The sequence below is a fragment of the Lagopus muta genome, chromosome 3, assembly GCF_023343835.1.
Source record: "Lagopus muta isolate bLagMut1 chromosome 3, bLagMut1 primary, whole genome shotgun sequence".
Taxonomy (NCBI): domain Eukaryota; kingdom Metazoa; phylum Chordata; class Aves; order Galliformes; family Phasianidae; genus Lagopus; species Lagopus muta.
This window is the reverse complement of record NC_064435.1, coordinates 32,455,599-32,475,391: the sequence shown is the minus strand read 5'-3', so window position 1 is coordinate 32,475,391 and position 19,793 is coordinate 32,455,599. Positions and strand designations below refer to the sequence as shown.

Sequence of the window (19,793 nt, the reverse complement as noted above, 5' to 3'; positions counted from 1 at the left end):
ATATAAACTAGATTTATGTTCAGGCTCAAGCATTAAATCAGGTCTTTCCAGAACCAGAGCTACTCTAAACAAATAAAATCTGTGAAGATGCTCAGAAGCTCTGTAAAACTTTATTAAGTCATGGAGACAGGAATACTCAGTAATTGGAGATGGTCTGGGATACTTAGAATACAGAATAAACTATTTTTTTCCTCCTTTTTTTTTTTTTAATATATGAAAGTAGTTCAAACTGAACAAGCGTTCCTGTTTCAATACTAATATATTTCTTTTCAATCCTAGGAATCCCTCAATCTCTTGGCCATATATTTTGTAAAGAACATTATTTCAAAAATGATGATGTGAAAGTTGCATTTAGGTGCATTCCACATAGTTACAGATGTAATATAATATAATGCAGAAGTGAAGTACACCGAGTTAGGATAAAAAATAAAAAAATTCTTTTTTCAAAGTAGTCTTGAATTTATTTATGAAAAGAAAACAAGTCCATAGAACTTAGGGAATGGGATTTAACTACCTGGGATGGGACATCCTATTTTTCAAGCAAAAATCAGCAAATGCCCTGAGCGGATGGCTACTGTCTTACTTTACAGGCACAGAGATCTTGGTGTTAACTGGCTTTTTGTGTTTATCAATACAAACCACTACACTGAAAAGGAAAATAAAGCAACCCATTGCCTCATCTGAGTGTTTTCCACATATTCCTATTGTTGGAGACCTCTCTTCTGCCACGTGATGTTTCTTACGGTGCTTTAGGCAAAGTGTTATGATCTGAAATACCTGTCAGTCCTCAGTCTTACTACTTGCCAAAGGGCTGTTGGTCTACGTTTGCCAGATTTTGTCCCAGCTTTCCAGATATTGAAAGACTATGCTTCAAAATGATCTTAGGAAGGAAGTCTGAAATCTATTTCAAGTTGGAAGATTGTGGAGGATTTAGCAGTAACCATATTACTGCACCTGACGTAACAGATACAGACAGAACAATGCCCTTCCAATTTGGGAACCTTTCAATCATCAGTTATACTTAAAAACATATCTCAAGAAAGATATTTATTAAGAAATATAAACTGCAAGAAGCAGAATGGGAAACTTGAAAATGTTATACCTACTGTCAAAATTATTTCCTAGTTCTTAAACCTAATAACCTACATTTCTGTGTGTTTCATCTCAGGACAGCATATTAAAACTACCCAATTTAGTGCTCCTTCTGTCCCCAGCTGTTTACAAAGTTAATGCACTGAACATTTGCCCTTCCATCTTGATGAGACAGAAATTGCCCCTTCTCCTGTTTTCATTCTCAGTCCTAAATAGATTCTGCACAGACTAATGAATTCAAGGCAGGGGTTGGAAACAGGATGATCCTCATTTTTATATAGGCATGGATTATAGCTTACTGTCCCATTATTAAACAAACCTAAAATCTCATAGCAAGGAATCTTATGACTTGTGCAATGTCACAGATGCAAGTATAGGTCTTAGTAAAGCAACCTCTGCTTTTAATATTTCAGACACCATCTATATCACAGAAGACAACTCAAGTCTGGTCAAACTGCTATTTCCCTCATCTTTCATGAGCTTTACACGTCAGCTGCATCACAGCATGGAATATGTAATGTAGTTCTTTGCATCACATCTCTTTACTATCTGTAATTTAACTCAGTTCTGAAGAATCTTCCATAAACACAGTCAAACAGAAGAAAATGGTGCAGTGACATTTGGGATGCCAGTAGCTTTCTTTAGCTTGGAAGGTAATGAGACATCATCACTTCATACCAAACCCTACTGTGTTTTAGGTTCTCAGGCTTCCCACCATGACAAAACTGTACCATTTCACTTAAATTTCTCTTCTCCTGAAGCAAAAAGCCATCATTAGGAACAAATGTTATCAACTTCATCAGATTCTGGTAACTATTAAGCTGTGCCTACTAAAAACACCCAAACATATGCATGTTCCACAAATGAAGATACAGGAGGAACTTGAAAGGTTCTCAAGGATTTTCAAGAACATACATTTGTCTTTAGTACCTTTAAACATCTCTTTAAGGTTGGACCAGCATTAGAAAAGTGAATCAAAAACATATGTTAAATGCACAATATAATACAAACATTTATATATTACTCTGAAAGCTACACAGAAAACTAAAGTTTGAATTCATCTGCAAACATATTTTACTACAACTACTCAGTATCTTACAATCAAATACAACCTTTAGTTAAAATATTTGTTCTTTAAATGGTGCTAATAACACAATTCTAAGCTTGTTATAAAGTGGTAGAAAAACATAACCTCATATTGTTTACAATATATATTTCAATTTAAGTAGCTTTTTAAACACATTCTTGCAGAAACTTAGAAGATATAGAATTAAAGTCTGTCTTAATGCTGTGTATGTTTTGACATTAATTAGGTAAATTAATGCTCCTTTAAATTTCACAGAAATGGTGTTTCCATGAGCAAACAGATATATCTGGAAGTACTCTCAGTTAAAACATACTGCCAGCAAAAACGTGCACAGACAGTTACATTATGGAAAAGAATATGAAAAACAGTATTTCCACTTGCTAGCAAGAATTGGTTGTATTTAGAATTTACAGAGAAGTTACCATCAGAATCACTTTTTGAAAAGCACAACAAAAGCAGCTGAAGTGTCTGATCTTTGTTCTTTTTACTACAGATTTGTTTATACACTCTCCAATTTACTGTTTAATAAACATCACTTTTAAATTGTTAGAACCTAAAAAACAAATGAAAGACTTTTACTTCACATATCCTCCGAGCTCATCATTCTCTTCTTTCATGCAGCAACCGTGCAGACTGAAAATGCTCTCAAGAAATCTTGTGTAAGCTACAGATTGTTTCTCCATCTGAAGCTGGGTGATGCATCATGTACTGTTAAGATAAAGAGTCCAAATTAGTCATAAGCTAACACTTAGATGCTACATATAAGCAATAGACTATCTCAATCTGCAAATTCTGCATGTCTTTATATGGCATTTTGAAGAAGATGATCAGGTTGGCTATTAAAATGCTTTCCTGCAGGCCAGTGCTGAATTGTAGTGGAAACTGATTAACACTGTTTTACAATGTAAGTCCTAGTGATATTAAAAAAAAAAAAAAAAAAAAAAAAAAAAAAAAAAAAAAAAGCTTAATAATCCTGCAGTTATTTAATGTTCAGGATACTAAAATTGCTAGACAGTAATAAATTTGAAGTAGAGGAACACTTGTTGCATTTTGTGACATTTATGAACTTGAGAAGTGTGCTGCTAAATTTATAGCAGCTTTATCTCTTCGACTGTTTTTTAAGAACTTGAAACAATGACAATTTTCCAAATATGGCAGAGTTTACATGTATGTGTCGTGCAATGCTCCTGTATGCAAGGCATTGTTTTTCTGTCCAAAGTGAGAAAAACAAATGAGTAAAAGCCATTATCACTCCTAATTGGAGCTATAAAAATTATGTACCCATATACACTGCAATCCCTAGGATGAAGTGGTAAATTAACAACAGTGGCAGGAAGCGTATGGCCATAATCTGCATGGAGCAGCTCTCCAGTAACAGTGGAATATGCCTGTCTTATTCATTACCAACACCAACAACACGTTTCTTTGAGATAATATTTTGTGAAAATTAGGAGCTGTAGCCATGCTGCTGTTTGCCTATCTTCCATCACAATGACAAAATCTGAAATACTGTAAGACTACATGTAAAGTGAGTATGCAAGCATTTGTATGCTACTCATTAAGAACCAATCAACTTTCCTCAACAGATGTGCTTAATTTGAACTGAAAGATCAGCAATGGTTACATGATGTTAAGTGTGTATCACAGGTCCAGGTCTAAGCTCGTACTGAAAAAGTTAGCAGCTATTTTCTAGGCTGTAGAGGTCAGCACATAGATGCCTCAAGTTTTCTGATGAGATGGCTTTCTTCCTTGTCTGTGAGCACGAAATGAGGATCAAAACCCAAAAACCAAACCAAATCTAAGACCTTTAAAAAGCACTTCTTGTGCTCCTCAGAAAACAAGAGAAGGCAGCAAAATCATGTAAAAGAATCATAAAAATTATTCTAATCAGTTATCTTCTAGTTACTACAGCTCTCTAATGTCTTCAAGCAGAAGATACTTTGTGAACAGGTATCTGACTGAAGCTCCTTATCTTCTGTATCTTCAACCTTCAGAGGTAAGCACCTTTCTGAGGAAAATGGTGTCCACTAAACATGGAATGTTGTTCTGAACAAAACTGGCTTAAAAGATGGAAGTAAGTAACTTTGAGAAATTAATTCCTCAACATTGATGATACAAACACACAGCCTACTGTATGAAAGGCTGCAATTCTACCGCTGAAGAGAAAGTTAATTTACCCACTACTTTATCTAAACGTAAAATGCTGTTGCTTGAGCCACTCCAGCAGTAAAAGGGAAGAGATAATTTCAGTCAACAGCATCGGATACCCTGGAGGAACTCTGTGTAGCCAGGTTGGAGAAACGTGCAGGTTTGTGCTCAGTAAGCTGCGTCAACAACCAAGAACTGAAATCAGATTGAAAAGTTGGTGCAGTGCCAGTCAGCAAGCTTACAGGGCATTCTGAATGAAGTACGCATGAAGATACTATATTTGAACTTTAATAAAAACAACTGTGTTTGCATGATTCTAGTCCTTTTTCTTGGAACGAATATCATATCATAATAATAACAAAAATTCGTTCTCAGCTTTTCAATCAGTACTGAGCCTATCAGATGATTAATTATTAAAATAAACAGGACGATGGAAAAAAGGCACCATGGAAAAAAAGGCACCAACTTCACATTGTCATCATTTACCAATGTAAGCAATTTTGAACAGATAAAATTGTTCATGTAATTGCTTACTTGCGGATGTGTACTTATGTAATGTACAGTGTGTGTGAGTGTACTTATGTAATGTACAGAAACAAATATTTTCCTCAGCTCATAGATGAAAGCGCTTCCAATTGCTCCTGCCATTACCAAAATAAAATACTTCATTTTGTTCACTAATGTAAAGGCAACAGTGTAAAAATAATAAATTAAATATAGTTGCTCTGCTTAAGTCAATCAGAATGTTAATCAGAAAAAAGTAACTCTATCTGATTTTAACCACCCCCAGAACACACATACACAACATGCACAGTGCACAAAATGAAGGGACCCCAAGGATCATGAAGCTCTAACTCTCCCGCATCAGGCAGGGCCACCAACCTCCACATTCAATACCAGACCAGGCTGCCCAGGGCCCCATCCAATCTGGCCTTGAACACCCCCAGGGACGGGGCATCCACAACCTCTCTGGGCAGCCTATTCCAGCACCTCACCACTCTTCCTGTGAAGAACTTCCCCCTGACATCCAACCTAAATCTTCCTTCAACTTAAAACCATTTCCCCTTGTCCTGCTATTATCTACCCTTTCAAAGAGTTGATTCCCCTCCTGTTTTTAGAGACCCTTTAGGTATTGAAAGGCTGCAGTGAGTTCACCCTGCAGCCTTCTCTTCTCCAGGCTGAACAAGCCCAGATCCCTCAGCCTGTCTTCATAGGGGAGGTGCTCCTGTCCCCTGATCATCTACACAGAAAATCAAAATGGAAATGACTACCTTTACATCCCACCATCCCCAACTTACACACTTTTCCTTCCTTTTCCAACTTCTTCAAGTGGACTATGAGGTTGTTTTCTGCTGCTAGAAGTAAATTTTCAGGAATGTCCTAATGGGAACACAAACATATGTTTTGTATTAATTTAAGTATCTCCCAAATATATATTTAGTACACTGATATTGTTTATTAATATAGCTTTTCCTCTTCTCATTACTGTCTTGCGCATTTAGCTATACAGTGATTAAAACCTGAAATGACTAAATTAACTTCAAACCCTTTAAACTGCAGACTATAACACATTTCTGATTACTGTGCCCACTTTTTGCATCACACACTTTCGTAATTCAAGCTTTGGTCAGCTCTAAGACTGCGTTCTTCTGAGCTTGGTCTACACTGGGTTGTCAATATAGCTAAGCATTTTTCCACAGGTTTCGATGACAAAATCAAAGATGCATTTCTCCACAGATACTGATTACTTCTTTTTCTTGACAATATTTGCATGGATTTTACTATTCTTTAACAACTAGCATCCATAAATGTGTAAGCAATTTAAAAATACAGCTTCAGGAGGACAAAGTATCTTAAAATTTCACACTGATAAAGTATAATATTATAACCAATGATAATAATATTTTTCAAAATCCCCTTCTGCTGCATTATCTTCATATATACAAAGCCTTCTTACAGAAGATTAAAAAAATTCTTCTCCAAGATCTGAAGTAAGGAAGAAACTCCCTAGAAAATTGGCTCAATAAATTGTGAATCTCTAAAACGCTTTGAGAAAAATACACTTTTTGTTTTAAAGCTTTAGTAGTACTGGAAAAAAACTCTTAAAACACAGTCACAGGAAAAATGGTTTGTGATTTACAGAAGCATAAAGATGGCTCTACACTTACAAAGTGCAAGAAGTAAATAGCCACAGATAATAGTACATCAGCAATGGAAAATGTTCAGTGTGACTTGCATTTTCTTCTTTGGAAACTGGGGCTTAGTAGAACCATGAAAAAAATAGTTGTGAAGCTGTGACAGACCTCTTCACATACTACAGCCATTGACAATTATGATATCTTCCTCTGAAGCTAAAGTTGCATCTCTTTAATGTTTGCATCTCTTTCTATTTGCTAAATGCAATAACTCCCACTTCACATGCACAAATTACTGAGGTTACATGAGGAATGAAGTAGGGATGCTTGTCTAATGACACATATGAGCTACCTGACTTCTGAGTGCAATACCTATCTCTGCAAAACTGCAGACCGATGAACGAAGACAGGTCAACAATTAACAGTAATCCCACACTTTGCACTTACAACCAAGCACTACAGCTGTATTTCAGCTTGGTCCTATGAAACCAAGCTTAAGGCTATGTAGTGGAATAAGAAATTTGCAAGGATCATCTGAGCTCCAATCCAATCCAATGCAGTGCTTAAACAATGCTATTTAAAATACACATTTTGAACAGGCAGAAATCTTTCAATCTTTTTTTTTTTTCCTTCTTTTTTTAAAGCCACCATAATCTTCAATCAAACATTTAGGCTGCTATGTACAATTTTAGTAACATACTCTCAATTTTCTTTAGTTAAAGCTAAAAGACTTCCATCAGTAATTACCTTGTACACTATCTTTACAAGCTCTGAAGATGTATATGATTTTCCAGCATTCTTCTGGAAAACATTCAGAATTTGCTCTTCACGTGCATTTCGGTGAGAAATGTATCCTTGAATTCTAGCATTTGCATCACGGACCACTGGGCCATGACCTAAATTGAAACACATGCACCAGAGTGCTGTTACTTACATTTGGATTTAAGTATGCTACAGAATAACTGACTCATTCTTATATAAACTTTGGTAGGCTTTAAGAACTGTATGAGAGGAACAGCACCTGTATGTATCACTCTGAGCATCCCTGGTGCAAAACTACAAGATGCTCTTCATGCTTTGCATTTTTTTTTTTCTTATAAAGGGATTGAAATTAAGTTTGAGTGCCTTCATCATAGTCTGCGCTTATATAGGACTTAGATGGAAGAGGAGAATTAGGAGATCTCACAAGTCTGAATGTGCAAAGGGAATGCTTTTGATAAGATAAAAAAAAAAAAAAAAAACTACTTTATACTGCTTAATGCAAGAAAAAAGAGTTTGCTACTGAACAGATTTGAAAGATGAGAGATTATTATATTACATCTGCTTGTCTCACCCTCCGCAAAGGATATCGGTATTGATTTAAATTGAAACTGGTCTCTATAAAGTAATGATTGAGGCAAAGACTCACGTATTGTACTACCATTCCTGTAACAAACACCAGCAAACACAGAGGTGAAGTAAGTTAAGCTGCAAGAGAACACATTTTCCATGACATATCTTCAGAACTCACTCATACACAGTGCTGTGTTAATATTTGTATAGCAAGGTTTCTTGTATCTTGCATGCATCATCTAAAGTAGCAGCATCAGCTTCTGGTTCTGCCAGTTCAAACTCTCTCACTTTTTAAATAAAATATAACTTTTCTTTAGAACTAAAATTATCTTTCCTTTAAGTTTTAAAAGTTTAAGTTTAAAAGTTACTGGTTACCATGCCAATCAGTTTTCTTTGATGCTCTTGGGCTGTTTCTGAAAAATCATCATATTCTCTACTTGTAGTTCTTGGTTGACTGACCAAGTAAGTTTTTAGCTTTCAGGTAGTTTAAATTATGGCTTATTTCACCTGAAAACAGGCACCTTATAGAAAAAGAGCAAATAATTTTTCATAATCTGAATACCTGTGAAATAAAAAAAAAAGCATCAAAGAAATCTATGCTTTACCACAAGTCAAAAGTTCCTTAACTTGTACACTCACTTCAACAGACTTGAAGTAAAAAATTATCAATAAAAGATATCATAGAATCATAGAATGGCCTGGGTTGAAAAGGACCACAATGATCATTTAGTTTCAACCCCCTGTTATGTACAGGGTCACCAACCACCAGACCAGGCTGCCCAGAGCCACATCCAGCCTGGCCCTGAATGCCTCCAGGAATGGGGCATCCACAACCTCCTTGGGCAACCTGTTCCAGTGTGTCACCACCCTCTGTGTGAAAAACTTCCTCCTAATATCAACCTAAACCTCCCCTGTCTCAGTTTAAAACCATTCCCCCCCCCAGTCCTCCCTATCACTATCCACCCTTATAAACAGCCGTTCTGTTCCTCCTCCAAACATATCAAGTACTGGAAAGCCACAATGAGGCCTCCCTGGAACCTTCTTTTCTCCAAGCTAAACAAACCCAGTTCCCTCAACCTTTCCTCACAGCAGAGGTGCTCCATGTTAAGGCCAACATAAAAATGAACTGTCACACATGCACTTATTTTTCATGATTTTAATTATATTTCATCTGAATTTATTTTTCCTTACAAAAGGAGCTATAAATATAACAGTAGCCCTTGTAAACACGTTGTCATTCATTAAAAAAAAAATTCAATTTAGAAAACCACTAAAATATACAGAGCAATGACCATAATGTCAACTGTCCACTTACATTCTCAAAAAGACAGCAGGCACAATAAAGTACTCAAGCACTTTAAGTACTTGAGTATTAAACGTCATAAAGCTTGGAACTGAATTTAGGTGTGGATCTTTCACACCTGCAATTTTCAGGGATAGCAACATAATTAACCTCACTAAAAAATTAATATCTACATAAATTTCAAGTATTTCTGAGTATTTGAAGAAGATATCTTAAAATATAACTATCTTTTAAAAAAATAACTTAGACATTATGTCAGACAGCTGCATATTTAAGACTTCTGTATATCCCAGGTGATCACACATTTATTCTTATAGCATCCTGTAAAGTAATATAGGTTCTCTTGTTTCATCCATGAGAAATGGAAGCAAGAAAGATAAAACTAAAAGAAAAGAATTGGCTCCTGAAGTCTTGCACAGATTTCTAACTACTGTGCCCTTTCTTCTATGCCGCCAAGTAGCAGTGTTTAATATTACAGGATAGGGCGCCCTCTGCTGGCCACAGGGCCTTTTCTGTTCCCAAGGATTCTCACCAACCACGAGCAGCAAAATACTGCAATGAGAACTTTGCCCGAAGTCATTCCAATGTGACAGTAAAACAAACTATCTTCTGCTACGGTTTTTACTATAGTACATAGCAATAACATAAACAATTATTTTGGCTAGGCAATAACTATCTTTTACGCTATTGCACATCCATTTTATGATGTGTGGATAAAGAAACAAAGTTATAAATCATATCAACACCTAGCTACCCATCAGTGAAAATGAGTAATATCCTACTGTCTTCCTAATTGCAAGCAGAGCATGAGCACACGCACAGCAGCGTTGCAAACGGTTACGGATAAGTGGGACAAACGTTCAACCTTGGTGAATGTGTAATCTAGATAAATAATGGTGAAGGAGAGAGTGAGACACAGCAGATAGAAGTAATAAACCAAACACAAATTGGCATATGTGGGGTTTTTGGAAGACAGAAATTCAATTAAAGGAACAGATTGTGCTTTGCAGGTTTTAAGAAAAAAAAGAAGTAGAACGTTTCATTGATCAATAGATTGAGATTCAGAACCTCAAGTATTCTTAGTTTTACCACTAGTTTAGTCAATTACTACAAGTACTATTTATGTTTGTGTCAGCCTCCACATCCATGGAATACATAGAATCATATTTTTCTTAAATTGCACTTTTAAAAAAAATTGATCTAAGCAGCTTATGATTTTAGATCTTAAATATCTACTATATCTGCATTAAAAAAGAACACAAAAGAGATTTGGCTATGCAGGCTAAACATAGTTAATGGACGTAGACAGAAATGAGAGTGTAGAAAGTCCCTCCAACTAGCTGAAAAAGATGAAACAGGAAAGGCCAGAGAAATTCCTGAGATGTAACTGAGGAAGAAAGTGAGGAGGTTAAACCCATTCTTCTCAAATAGAAATAAACACGTAGTTTATACAAAAAATAAACACATCTTCCCCAAACCTTGGGAATAAGAGGGAAAAAATGAAAAGCAGAGTTTTAGACAGAATCCATCAGCAATTTATTTTTAGAGCATAATGTTTGGATTTGTTGGATCCTGTTCCTATTAAGCTAAGTCATTAACTAACATAACCATTTGACAGTTCTGCAGCCTTCCAAGATGAATTTGTGATTAAACTGTTGCAAAGAACACACTTCTCTAAAAACACACTGCATAGTGACTGAGTACATGGGCTGCAGAGGACCAAAAGAAGAACTATTTTATTCTTCTAGGGTAACACTGGTGATAGATTGGTTAATGAAATAAAAGCCAACTTCTTATATGATTGCAGCAGTCAACAATCCTGGCTTCTGTATGCTTTTAATGCAGAAAGAACAAGAATCACCCTCAAAGGAAGAAATCACAGGAATGAAAACTATTTGTCATGGAGAGATTTTTAAGTGTCACAGATGTCCAAGCCATTAACTCAGTTTAGCACCAGGCATACATTCAATATTGAACATGAATTGTTACATTAATAACAATCTTTGACTGTAAGAGTTGATACAGTAAAAAAAATATTATATATATATATTTTAAAAATATATAAATAATCAAAACAGAACCACTAACCTGGATATATTAAATCTGGTTTCATTTGTAATAACATTTTCAAACTTTTCATGTAATCATACAGGTCTTCTATTACTGTTGTTCCTTCCCCTAAAATACAGTCACCAGAAAATATAGCATTTTCCTCTTCTAGATGTAAAGACATATGATCATCAGTGTGCCCGGGTGTATATAAAACTCTGTTTAAAGAAAAACGACAAGAAAGTTTAAGACTTTCATTCAGCAGTCATACAGAACTACCTTCATTTCCAGATGCCTAAAACAACAGTGATAAAATCATACCTTTCCAAAGGAACCTACAGGAAGAATCACAAAAGGTATTCTACTGGGAATTTCTGAAGTGTCAGTGTAAACACAATGTTATTTTGTTTAATCTCAGTCCATTCTCTTATACCAAATAGAGAACACAGATGAACATCTGTAACGTTCTTTGTCTTAGTCACATCACAGAGGCAGTGCATTAGTGCAGCTAGTTAGTCATGTAAAACTTCTGTTGTAGAGGGTTTCACTGTGATAGTTTAAGAAAGAAAAAAACAATGACAATTTGTTCTCAGATTGAAAAGTTCCTGACATCCACATTGCACCTGGCAAAAAAAAGGCAAAAAAAGTTGCTGATTCTCTGAGAAATTCCTTGTACATTAACAGACATAACACAAATAACATTCTGCATTCCTGTGTTTAGTTTACCCTGAAGGCCCCATGACACAGTGGGCAGAACTGTAAAATACAAGGACTGGTGGTCTTTTAGCTCTTTTATATGCAGGTCATGAAACATCTGTAAGGTATGGATTTAAGATACCACAGCTTAGTGAAATACTGTGTTAAAATTAAAAGACACATATATAGTAATCAGAGCTGCTAAGGAGCTGCACTACAGTTTTTGAAAGGCAGAAATCCTCTGACTCAAGCTCAGACCAGCATCAGTGCTTTAACTCAACAGAGTCTACTTGTCAATGGGATGCACAGAGCTGGTGCCAAACATGGCATATAACCTAATGCTAAACAGCCCCAGACACTTCAGCAGAGGGCCAGAAGCACAGCACTGATGCAACGGCTCTCAATTCTGGAATACCAAGTGCTGTGGAAAGCAGGTGAGTCATAACCCTGCTGAGGCAACAGAAAATCAGGTGAAAGGCTTTCCTAATGGAGCTTCACCAGGAAGTTTCAATACTAATATGCAAAAAACCAAACTTGAATGAAACTAACACGGATTGGCATCCTCCTTGAAAAATTTAAAGTTGCTAACCAGAAATGAAATGTGCTGACACTGTTGCTTTAAAACCACCAGGGAGGGCATCTATGAGTATCCTTCACTAGTAGAGATTACATGCTCTTAACCAAGTATAAAGGTTGGTTGCATAACTGCATACTTCAAAACGTACCACCTTCAGATTTGTTTGGAATCAAATTAGAATTTAACAATTTAATGCTAAATACTTAATGTTGCAATGTTTCTTTTAGAAGCATTTTATTATGTTCACAGAGATCATCACAAACATCACCAAAGTATCAATTTCACATCATAACTATGTATCTAAGAGTAAAGACAAGTTACATAAAATCTTGTGTGGTTTTTCCCTCAGGAAATATTTCTCAAGGAAGGCATTTCTCTGGTGAGGCCAAAGACTAAAGGCTGATTCCTCATAAGAACAACTTTTTTGCATAAACACACCCTGCTGAGTCATGACAGGAAGTCTACTTGAGTAAATGTTGGCAGGCTCAGACATTGGATTGTATGGATTACATATATGCACCAGATTTCTGAAGAAACAAATGATCAAACAAAGCTGCAGAAATCACTGCTTACCTGAGTGTGGCTCCCTCTGTCTGTATCACATCCCCATCTTTAAGATATAAATATTTATATCCTCCATCTCCTATTATTTCTTCACAGTGAGGGACACGAGGAAGCTTACAAATGCGATATTCAGAGTCTATTTAAAGAAAGCAAAGAAAATAACGATTCATATTTTGTCACTGACAAAGCTAATACTACAGAATTACTTACGCTTTTTGTAGATGTACTATAAATTATTACACTGTCTGATAGCAAATCTTCAGGTAAACAATGGTAACCAGTAATTTTATGCTTATAAAATAACCTTCTTCTAGAGCCAGAAATACCGAGTAGTGAAGGCTCTGAATTTTATATACCATACTCTGTACCAGCAGCAATTTTGAAGAGTAAAAAGCAAGAGTGAAATTAATACATAACTATGTATAAGCAGAATTCCAATAATCATTACATTTTGAAAATGTTGTTCCTTACTGACTCATCAAGAGCAAAAAGATAAGTGTGTAAAATAGCATTCGAGTCCAACATTATGATTCACAGAAGCACTATGCAACATTTATCTAACACTAAATGGTTTGACATGAAACCTCCCTCAGCATCTTTCATTCTATATTGCGCGTGCTTTGATCGCCTTGGCTACAGACAGCACACAATCCCAAAGTTAGGCACTTATACCCCTTGCAAGTCTTAAACTTTAAGGAGTAAATAAGATTGTCACTAAGACATCCATGCTGGTTTCAGCATTGCTAGAGCTTTTTTGAAGATATGCATCTGGCAACTCAACAAGATCTGATAAAGACTGTGACAAAGTCCACTGAAGCCAAGATGAGCTGCATTATCTACATTGCTTACTCTGTTCTATTAATAACTTCTCAGCTATCACTACAGAATACGCACTTGACATTAGAATTTATCATAAATAACATCCCTACCTTCTTCTCCTGATTTGAGGCCTAAAAGTTTGCCATGGTCTACAGTATGAAGTCTCAATGTTATGCATGCTCTTTTTTTTTTTTTTTTTTTTTTAAAAAGAGATTATTTATTGCTTTTTACACAAGTAAAAACAGTCAGTTTGTCACCACTGTCAATGCAGAATGGAAAAAGCGCTGTGTTATTCTCATGTCTTTTGATAACGTGCAAATTGCTCATTATACACTTGCAAGAAAAATTCTCTGTGAAGTTACACGCAGGTATTGAAGAAAAATACAGTACTGTAATTATGAAATTCAGACTATTCACTGTTTCACTCTACACATTATAGTGGTACAGTGAAGTTGCATGTGGATTATGTGGAGATTGCAAAAGATTATTCCAATTGTTGTACAAAGAATCAGCCGTTTTAAGTTACTTCTTGCCACATATCTTGCAACAAGAACTGAAAGTTGTGGCCTACCATTCAGGATGTTTGTGCAGATGTCAGGTATTCCACCGGTATGATCACGATGCCAGTGTGTCACCAAGATCTCTTGAATTGAGATGTTGAACTCGGACAGGGCCTGCTTCAAGCAGCCAATATACTCAGGAATAGCTGGCTCGCCTGTGTCAATGAGGATTCTTCTACACATGGGCAAAGAAAAAAAAAAAGAAAACAAACAACCACAGAGTTTAGAGCCCTTGTGTGAGTTAAACAATGTCTAAAAATAAAGGAAAAAAAGCAACCACAGCACTGCAGTTACTGAGGCAACAGTAGCTATCCCCAGCTAAACTCCACTACTGTTTCAGCTTTTTAGTCATTAGAAGCAACACAGTTTTCAACCCTCAGTCCTTACACACGATCACAGTTTACTTCCACCACCGACAGAGCACGGCCTCGGCTCCACCACCCTTCCCATGGGCTGCACCACAGCTCGGGCAGTCCGACCCGGGTTATTACACTCACACCGCCCAGCCCCGCGCTGCGTCGAGCCCCGCCGCCGGGCCGCTACCTGAGCCCGGTGCCCACCAGATAGGTGTTGGTGCCCTGCAGAGTCATAGGCCCAGGGTTGCAGCCCAGCACCCGCACCACGCGCGACGAGAGCCGTTCGATACGCGGCAGCAGCGACGCCATCTCCGCCGCTCGGCCTTCCCGCCGCCGCCGGACAGCCCGCGGGAAGGCGGAAGCGGCCCTCCGCCTCGCACCGCCCCCCGGTCCCGGTCCCGCTCCTCCCCCTGAGGGCCCTTGTGCGCTGCGGGGCGGCGCCGCCACACTCCGAGGGAACGTCCATGTGGGCCTGTGGCGGTCGCCTTTCTGCTGGCGTTCTTAGAGACGTTGCAGCACGCAGCCTCCCTCCTTAAAGAGCCTGCAAAAGGAGGAAAAATGCGATTATTTGAAATTAAAGCAGGCAGTACCACGTTGTAGGCAACTTCAGCGGTATTACAATCTCAAAGTCTGCATTAGTCTCATTGTTTATACATATAAAGGATCCTATGTATTACATACAGCCATATTCCCCTTTCTGAAGGGGCACGTATCCCCAGATAGAGTCTTGAGAGGCATGCTTCCAGAAGGCTTGTAAGATACAAACAACGCAGTGTGTCTTGGAACTGAAAAACTAAACTACAGACTTTCACAGCAAGTGATATATGCTACATATGCCAGGAAATGAGTTACTGGAGAGTTCACATGTAATAAAGGTCTACACGTTTCCATCTATGATAGACTGGTGTTCCCCACTCCTCTGCAATGTCTCTCTTCCCATTTCAAGCTCTCATTCTGCTGCAGATCCATCTGATATATGTAGCTTGCAGGGCAGCGGCAAGGCAGAGGATGTCAGCTGGCAGGGAGGCAGCTCCAAGGTAGACCTGGTTACCTGCCTGACCTTGTTCTACTTGTTGGTGTCAGTACGCAACTCACCTCTTCCAGCTGGCCTCCAAGGTTAGAGAACAATGTTTTCAGCTGCCAGGTCAGACAGCAACACTGTGTCTTTGCTTTTCAGGTGCCAACAGCATGCTTGCCTCTATGCTGTTTCAACAGTGCTAATTTAGCTGCATGTTAGTGCACTTAAAGTGCTAACCAGCCCTTCAGCAGTTCAAACAGTATGAATTATTTTCAGTCCCTCATTCAGCAAAACAATCTGTTCTGTGATGTACAAGATGCTTCCTAGCAGCATGTTGTGCAGGTCTCTGTATGCAGCAATTCAAAAAACCTACTCCTGGGTATGGACTTTAATAGCAGCTGTTAATTGCTAGGCATCAAAAAAAGCGACAGACAGCAATTGGACCACAGTGCAGATACTGGACAACCCTATGTTTAGATCTTCAAGCCAATCTCCATTATTCAGTTGAATTATTCCTATCAAAACATTGTTTACTTTCTTTTTTCTTCTTCAAACTCATGGAAGCATGATGCACTGATATCAAAAAAAGATATTTTATGTGGAAAGAAAGAGGCTTTTTTGTGTGCATGTGTGCTACTGGAATAAGGAAGACACACTATATACAATATTTCAATATTTCAATATCTTCCCATATAATTTCCCAGTCTTGTTTTATAAAAGGACATGTGACTAAATCTGAACTTACTCATGAGGTACTCAATTATGTTGACTTTGTAGCACCCATATATACCCATTTGCTGGTACATTCAACCCATTTTCATTCCCTAAGTGAAGTTCAGTTGCTTTGCCATTAAGCAAAAGTACTATCTAATCAAATGTGGGTGTTTCACTGGTTTCCTATTCCGAAAACGTAGAGGAGATTTCTAAAATGAAGATTTACATGTCCTTGACAACAGAGTAGTAAGGCACAAATTATTTTTATGATCATAGGTTTGATATTGTAAAAACTAAGAGCTGGGGGGAACTGCAGATTTATCCTGTAAGTGGGGATACTTACAACTATGGTGTAGTAAAATCGTATGTTCTATTATTAGGTGAGAGCTTGGATTCTGTTTCGTCTGTAGATGGCAGCAGTGGGTGCCTTCGGACAATTAATTCCAGGTTCTTTCTTTCATTGTGGTCTTCATTTCCTGCACAAGCCCACCAGCTAAAAGTTTAACGTTTCTCTTATAAAATGGGGATAATAGGCACGCATTGACAGTCTTGCTGTTATACATTTGGTACGATCACATGTGACTGCAGAACCTCAAGATGTTCTTTGGTTCAATAAGTTGCTGTTTTACATTGTCAATACAAATTTTTCAGGGGAAATGTAAGTGCTAGTCCTAATGAGGACCTTAGTTTCTGATATTCATAGAATCATAGAATCATAGAATCACTAAGGTTGGAAAAGACCTAAAAGATCACCCAGTCCAACCGTTCACCTATTCCCAATAGCTCCTACTAAACCATGTCCCTCAACACAACATCCAGCCTTTCCTTGAACACCCCCAGGCTCGGTGATTCCACCACCTCCCTGGGCAGTCCATTCCAGTGCCTGACCACCCTTTCTGAAAAGTAATACTTCCTCATGTCCAGCCTGAATCTCCCCTGGCGTAGCTTGAAACCATTCCCCCTGGTCCTATCACTAATGACACGAGAGAAGAGGCCGACCCCCAGCTCACTACAACCTCCCTTCAGGAAGTTATAGAGAGCAATAAGGTCTCCCCTAAGCCTCCTCTTCTCCAGGCTGAACATTCCCAGCTCCTTCAGCCTCTCCTCATATGGCCTGTGTTCCAGACCCCTCACCAGATTTGTTGCCCTTCTTTGAACACGTTCCAGGGCCTCAATATCTTTCTTGCAGTGAGGGGCCCAAAACTGGACACAGTACTCGAGGTGCGGCCTCATGAGTGCTGAATATAGGGGAACAATCACCTCTCTGCTCCTGCTTGCAACACTGTTTCTGATGCAAGCCAGGATGCCATTGGCCTTCTTGGCCACCTGGGCACACTGTCGGCTCATGTTCAGCCGAGCATCAATCAATACCCCCAGGTCCATTTCCTCTACGCAGTCCTCCAGCCACACCGCCCCAAGCCTGTAGCGTCGCCTGGGGTTGTTGTGGCCGAAGTGCAGGACCCGGCATTTGGCCTTGTTGAAACTCATCCCATTGGCTCCAGCCCAGCTCTCCAGCCTGTCCAGATCCCTCTGTAGGGCCTCGCTACCCCCAGGCAGATCCACACTTCCAGCCAATTTGGTGTCATCTGCGAATTTACTGAGGGTGCACTCGATGCCCTCATCCAGGTCATCAATAAAGATATTGAAGAGGACAGGCCCCAGCACCGACCCCTGCGGAACACCACTCACGACTGGTCGCCAGCTGGATTTGACTCCATTCACCACCACTCTCTGTGCCCGGCCCTCCAGCCAGCTCCTTACCCAGCCAAGAGTGTACCCATCCAAGCCTCTGGCTGCCAGCTTCTGCAGGAGAATGCTGTGGGAGACAGTGTCAAAGGCTTTGCTGAAGTCTAGGTGGACCACATCAACAGCCTTTCCTTCATCCACCAGATGGGTCACTAGATCATAGAAGGAGATCAGGTTGGTCAAACAGGACCTGCCCTTCATGAACCCATGCTGGCTAGGCCTGATCCCCCGGTCACCCTGCACATGCCGCATGATCTCCCTCAAGACGATCTGCTCCATAACCTTCCCTGGCACCGAGGTCAGGCTGACAGGCCTGTAGTTCCCCGGATCCTCCTTACGACCTTTCTTATAAATGGGAGTCACATTGGCAAGCCTCCAGTCTTCTGGGACCTCACCAGTCAACAAGGAGCGCTGACAGATGATGAAAAGTGGCTCGGCTATCACCTCCGCCAGTTCCCTCAGCACTCTCGGGTGGATCTCATCTGGCCCCATCGACTTGTGACAGTCCAGCTGGAGCAGTAGGTCTCTGACTGTTTCTTTCAGAATCACAGGGGGGTTAGTGTGCTCCCCGGCCGAGATTACCAGGTCAGAGAGAGGAGTATCCTGAGGATAACTGGTCTGACTTTTAAAGACAGACGTAAAGAAGGCATTCAGAACCTCCGCCTTTTCCTTATCCTCAGTGGTCACATTCCCAGCCTCATCCAGCAAAGAGTGGATATTCTCCTTTGTCCTCCTCTTACTGTTAATGTATTTATAAAAGAGTTTCTTATTCCTTTTCACACCAGCAGCTAGGTTAAATTCAAGCTGGGCTTTTGCCTTTCTGATTTCACCTCTACACATCCTAACAACTTTCCTGTATTCATTTTGAGTGGCCTGTCCCTCTTTCCACAGGCGGTAGATTCTCTTTTTCTCCCGGAGCCTCAGGAATAGCTCCCTATTCATCCACGCCGGTCTTCTTCCCCGCCGGCTCATTTTGCAGCTCAGGGGGACTGCCTGCTCCTGCGCCCTTAAATATATATATTTATATATATAAATATAAATATAAATATATATATTTATATATATATATATTTGAAAAAAGTTGACTACTCTAAAGGTAAAATATCCAGTGTCTTGTCAACACTAATCAAAGCAGAGAGAAAATATACTTCCTGCTCCATTTGGAAGCAAATAACAAGATGTGTAGTGAATACCATAGGATTTTTGTCATAGTGTGCTTTCTTCAATGGCAAGTCTAACTAGAAAACAAACAGGTCATCCAGCCACTAGTTTAACTCATGAGTTACGTGGTTATTAAGTCCAAGGATGAGATACGCAAACCTATCTCTCAGTCCTTATTTCTCTGTGCTACAGAATTTGCGTAATTTGTTTAATAACAAAGGTCACAGCAATGGCTTTGTGCCCTGACTAATTTTAGATGCCTTCCCTCAAGGCCACAGGAGCTTAGTTACCATTTGGACAAACAACTTGCAAAGCTTTGTAGAAATTTTAAGTCCTGAGCTTGAGTTATAAGCATTTGAAAATATAGCACAATATGTAATGTATTTATTGCTCTGCTACTAAATTATGAATATTATCATCATTCTGGTAGAACACT

The 19,793-nt window shown here is 38.9% G+C and overlaps 1 protein-coding gene across 1 annotated transcript; it reads right to left on the bottom strand.

The window, feature by feature from the left end:
* Nucleotides 1-91: 91 nt before the first annotated feature.
* LACTB2 (lactamase beta 2) lies at nt 92-15,112 on the bottom strand. Its single transcript, XM_048938945.1, has 7 exons — nt 14,906-15,112; nt 14,374-14,537; nt 12,993-13,119; nt 11,186-11,364; nt 7,210-7,358; nt 5,626-5,707; nt 92-2,887 (listed from the first exon to the last, which is right to left on the bottom strand). The coding sequence occupies exons 1-7, from the start codon at nt 15,025-15,027 to the stop codon at nt 2,844-2,846; spliced, it is 867 nt and encodes a 288-aa protein (XP_048794902.1). The 5' UTR covers nt 15,028-15,112; the 3' UTR covers nt 92-2,843.
* Nucleotides 15,113-19,793: the final 4,681 nt, after the last annotated feature.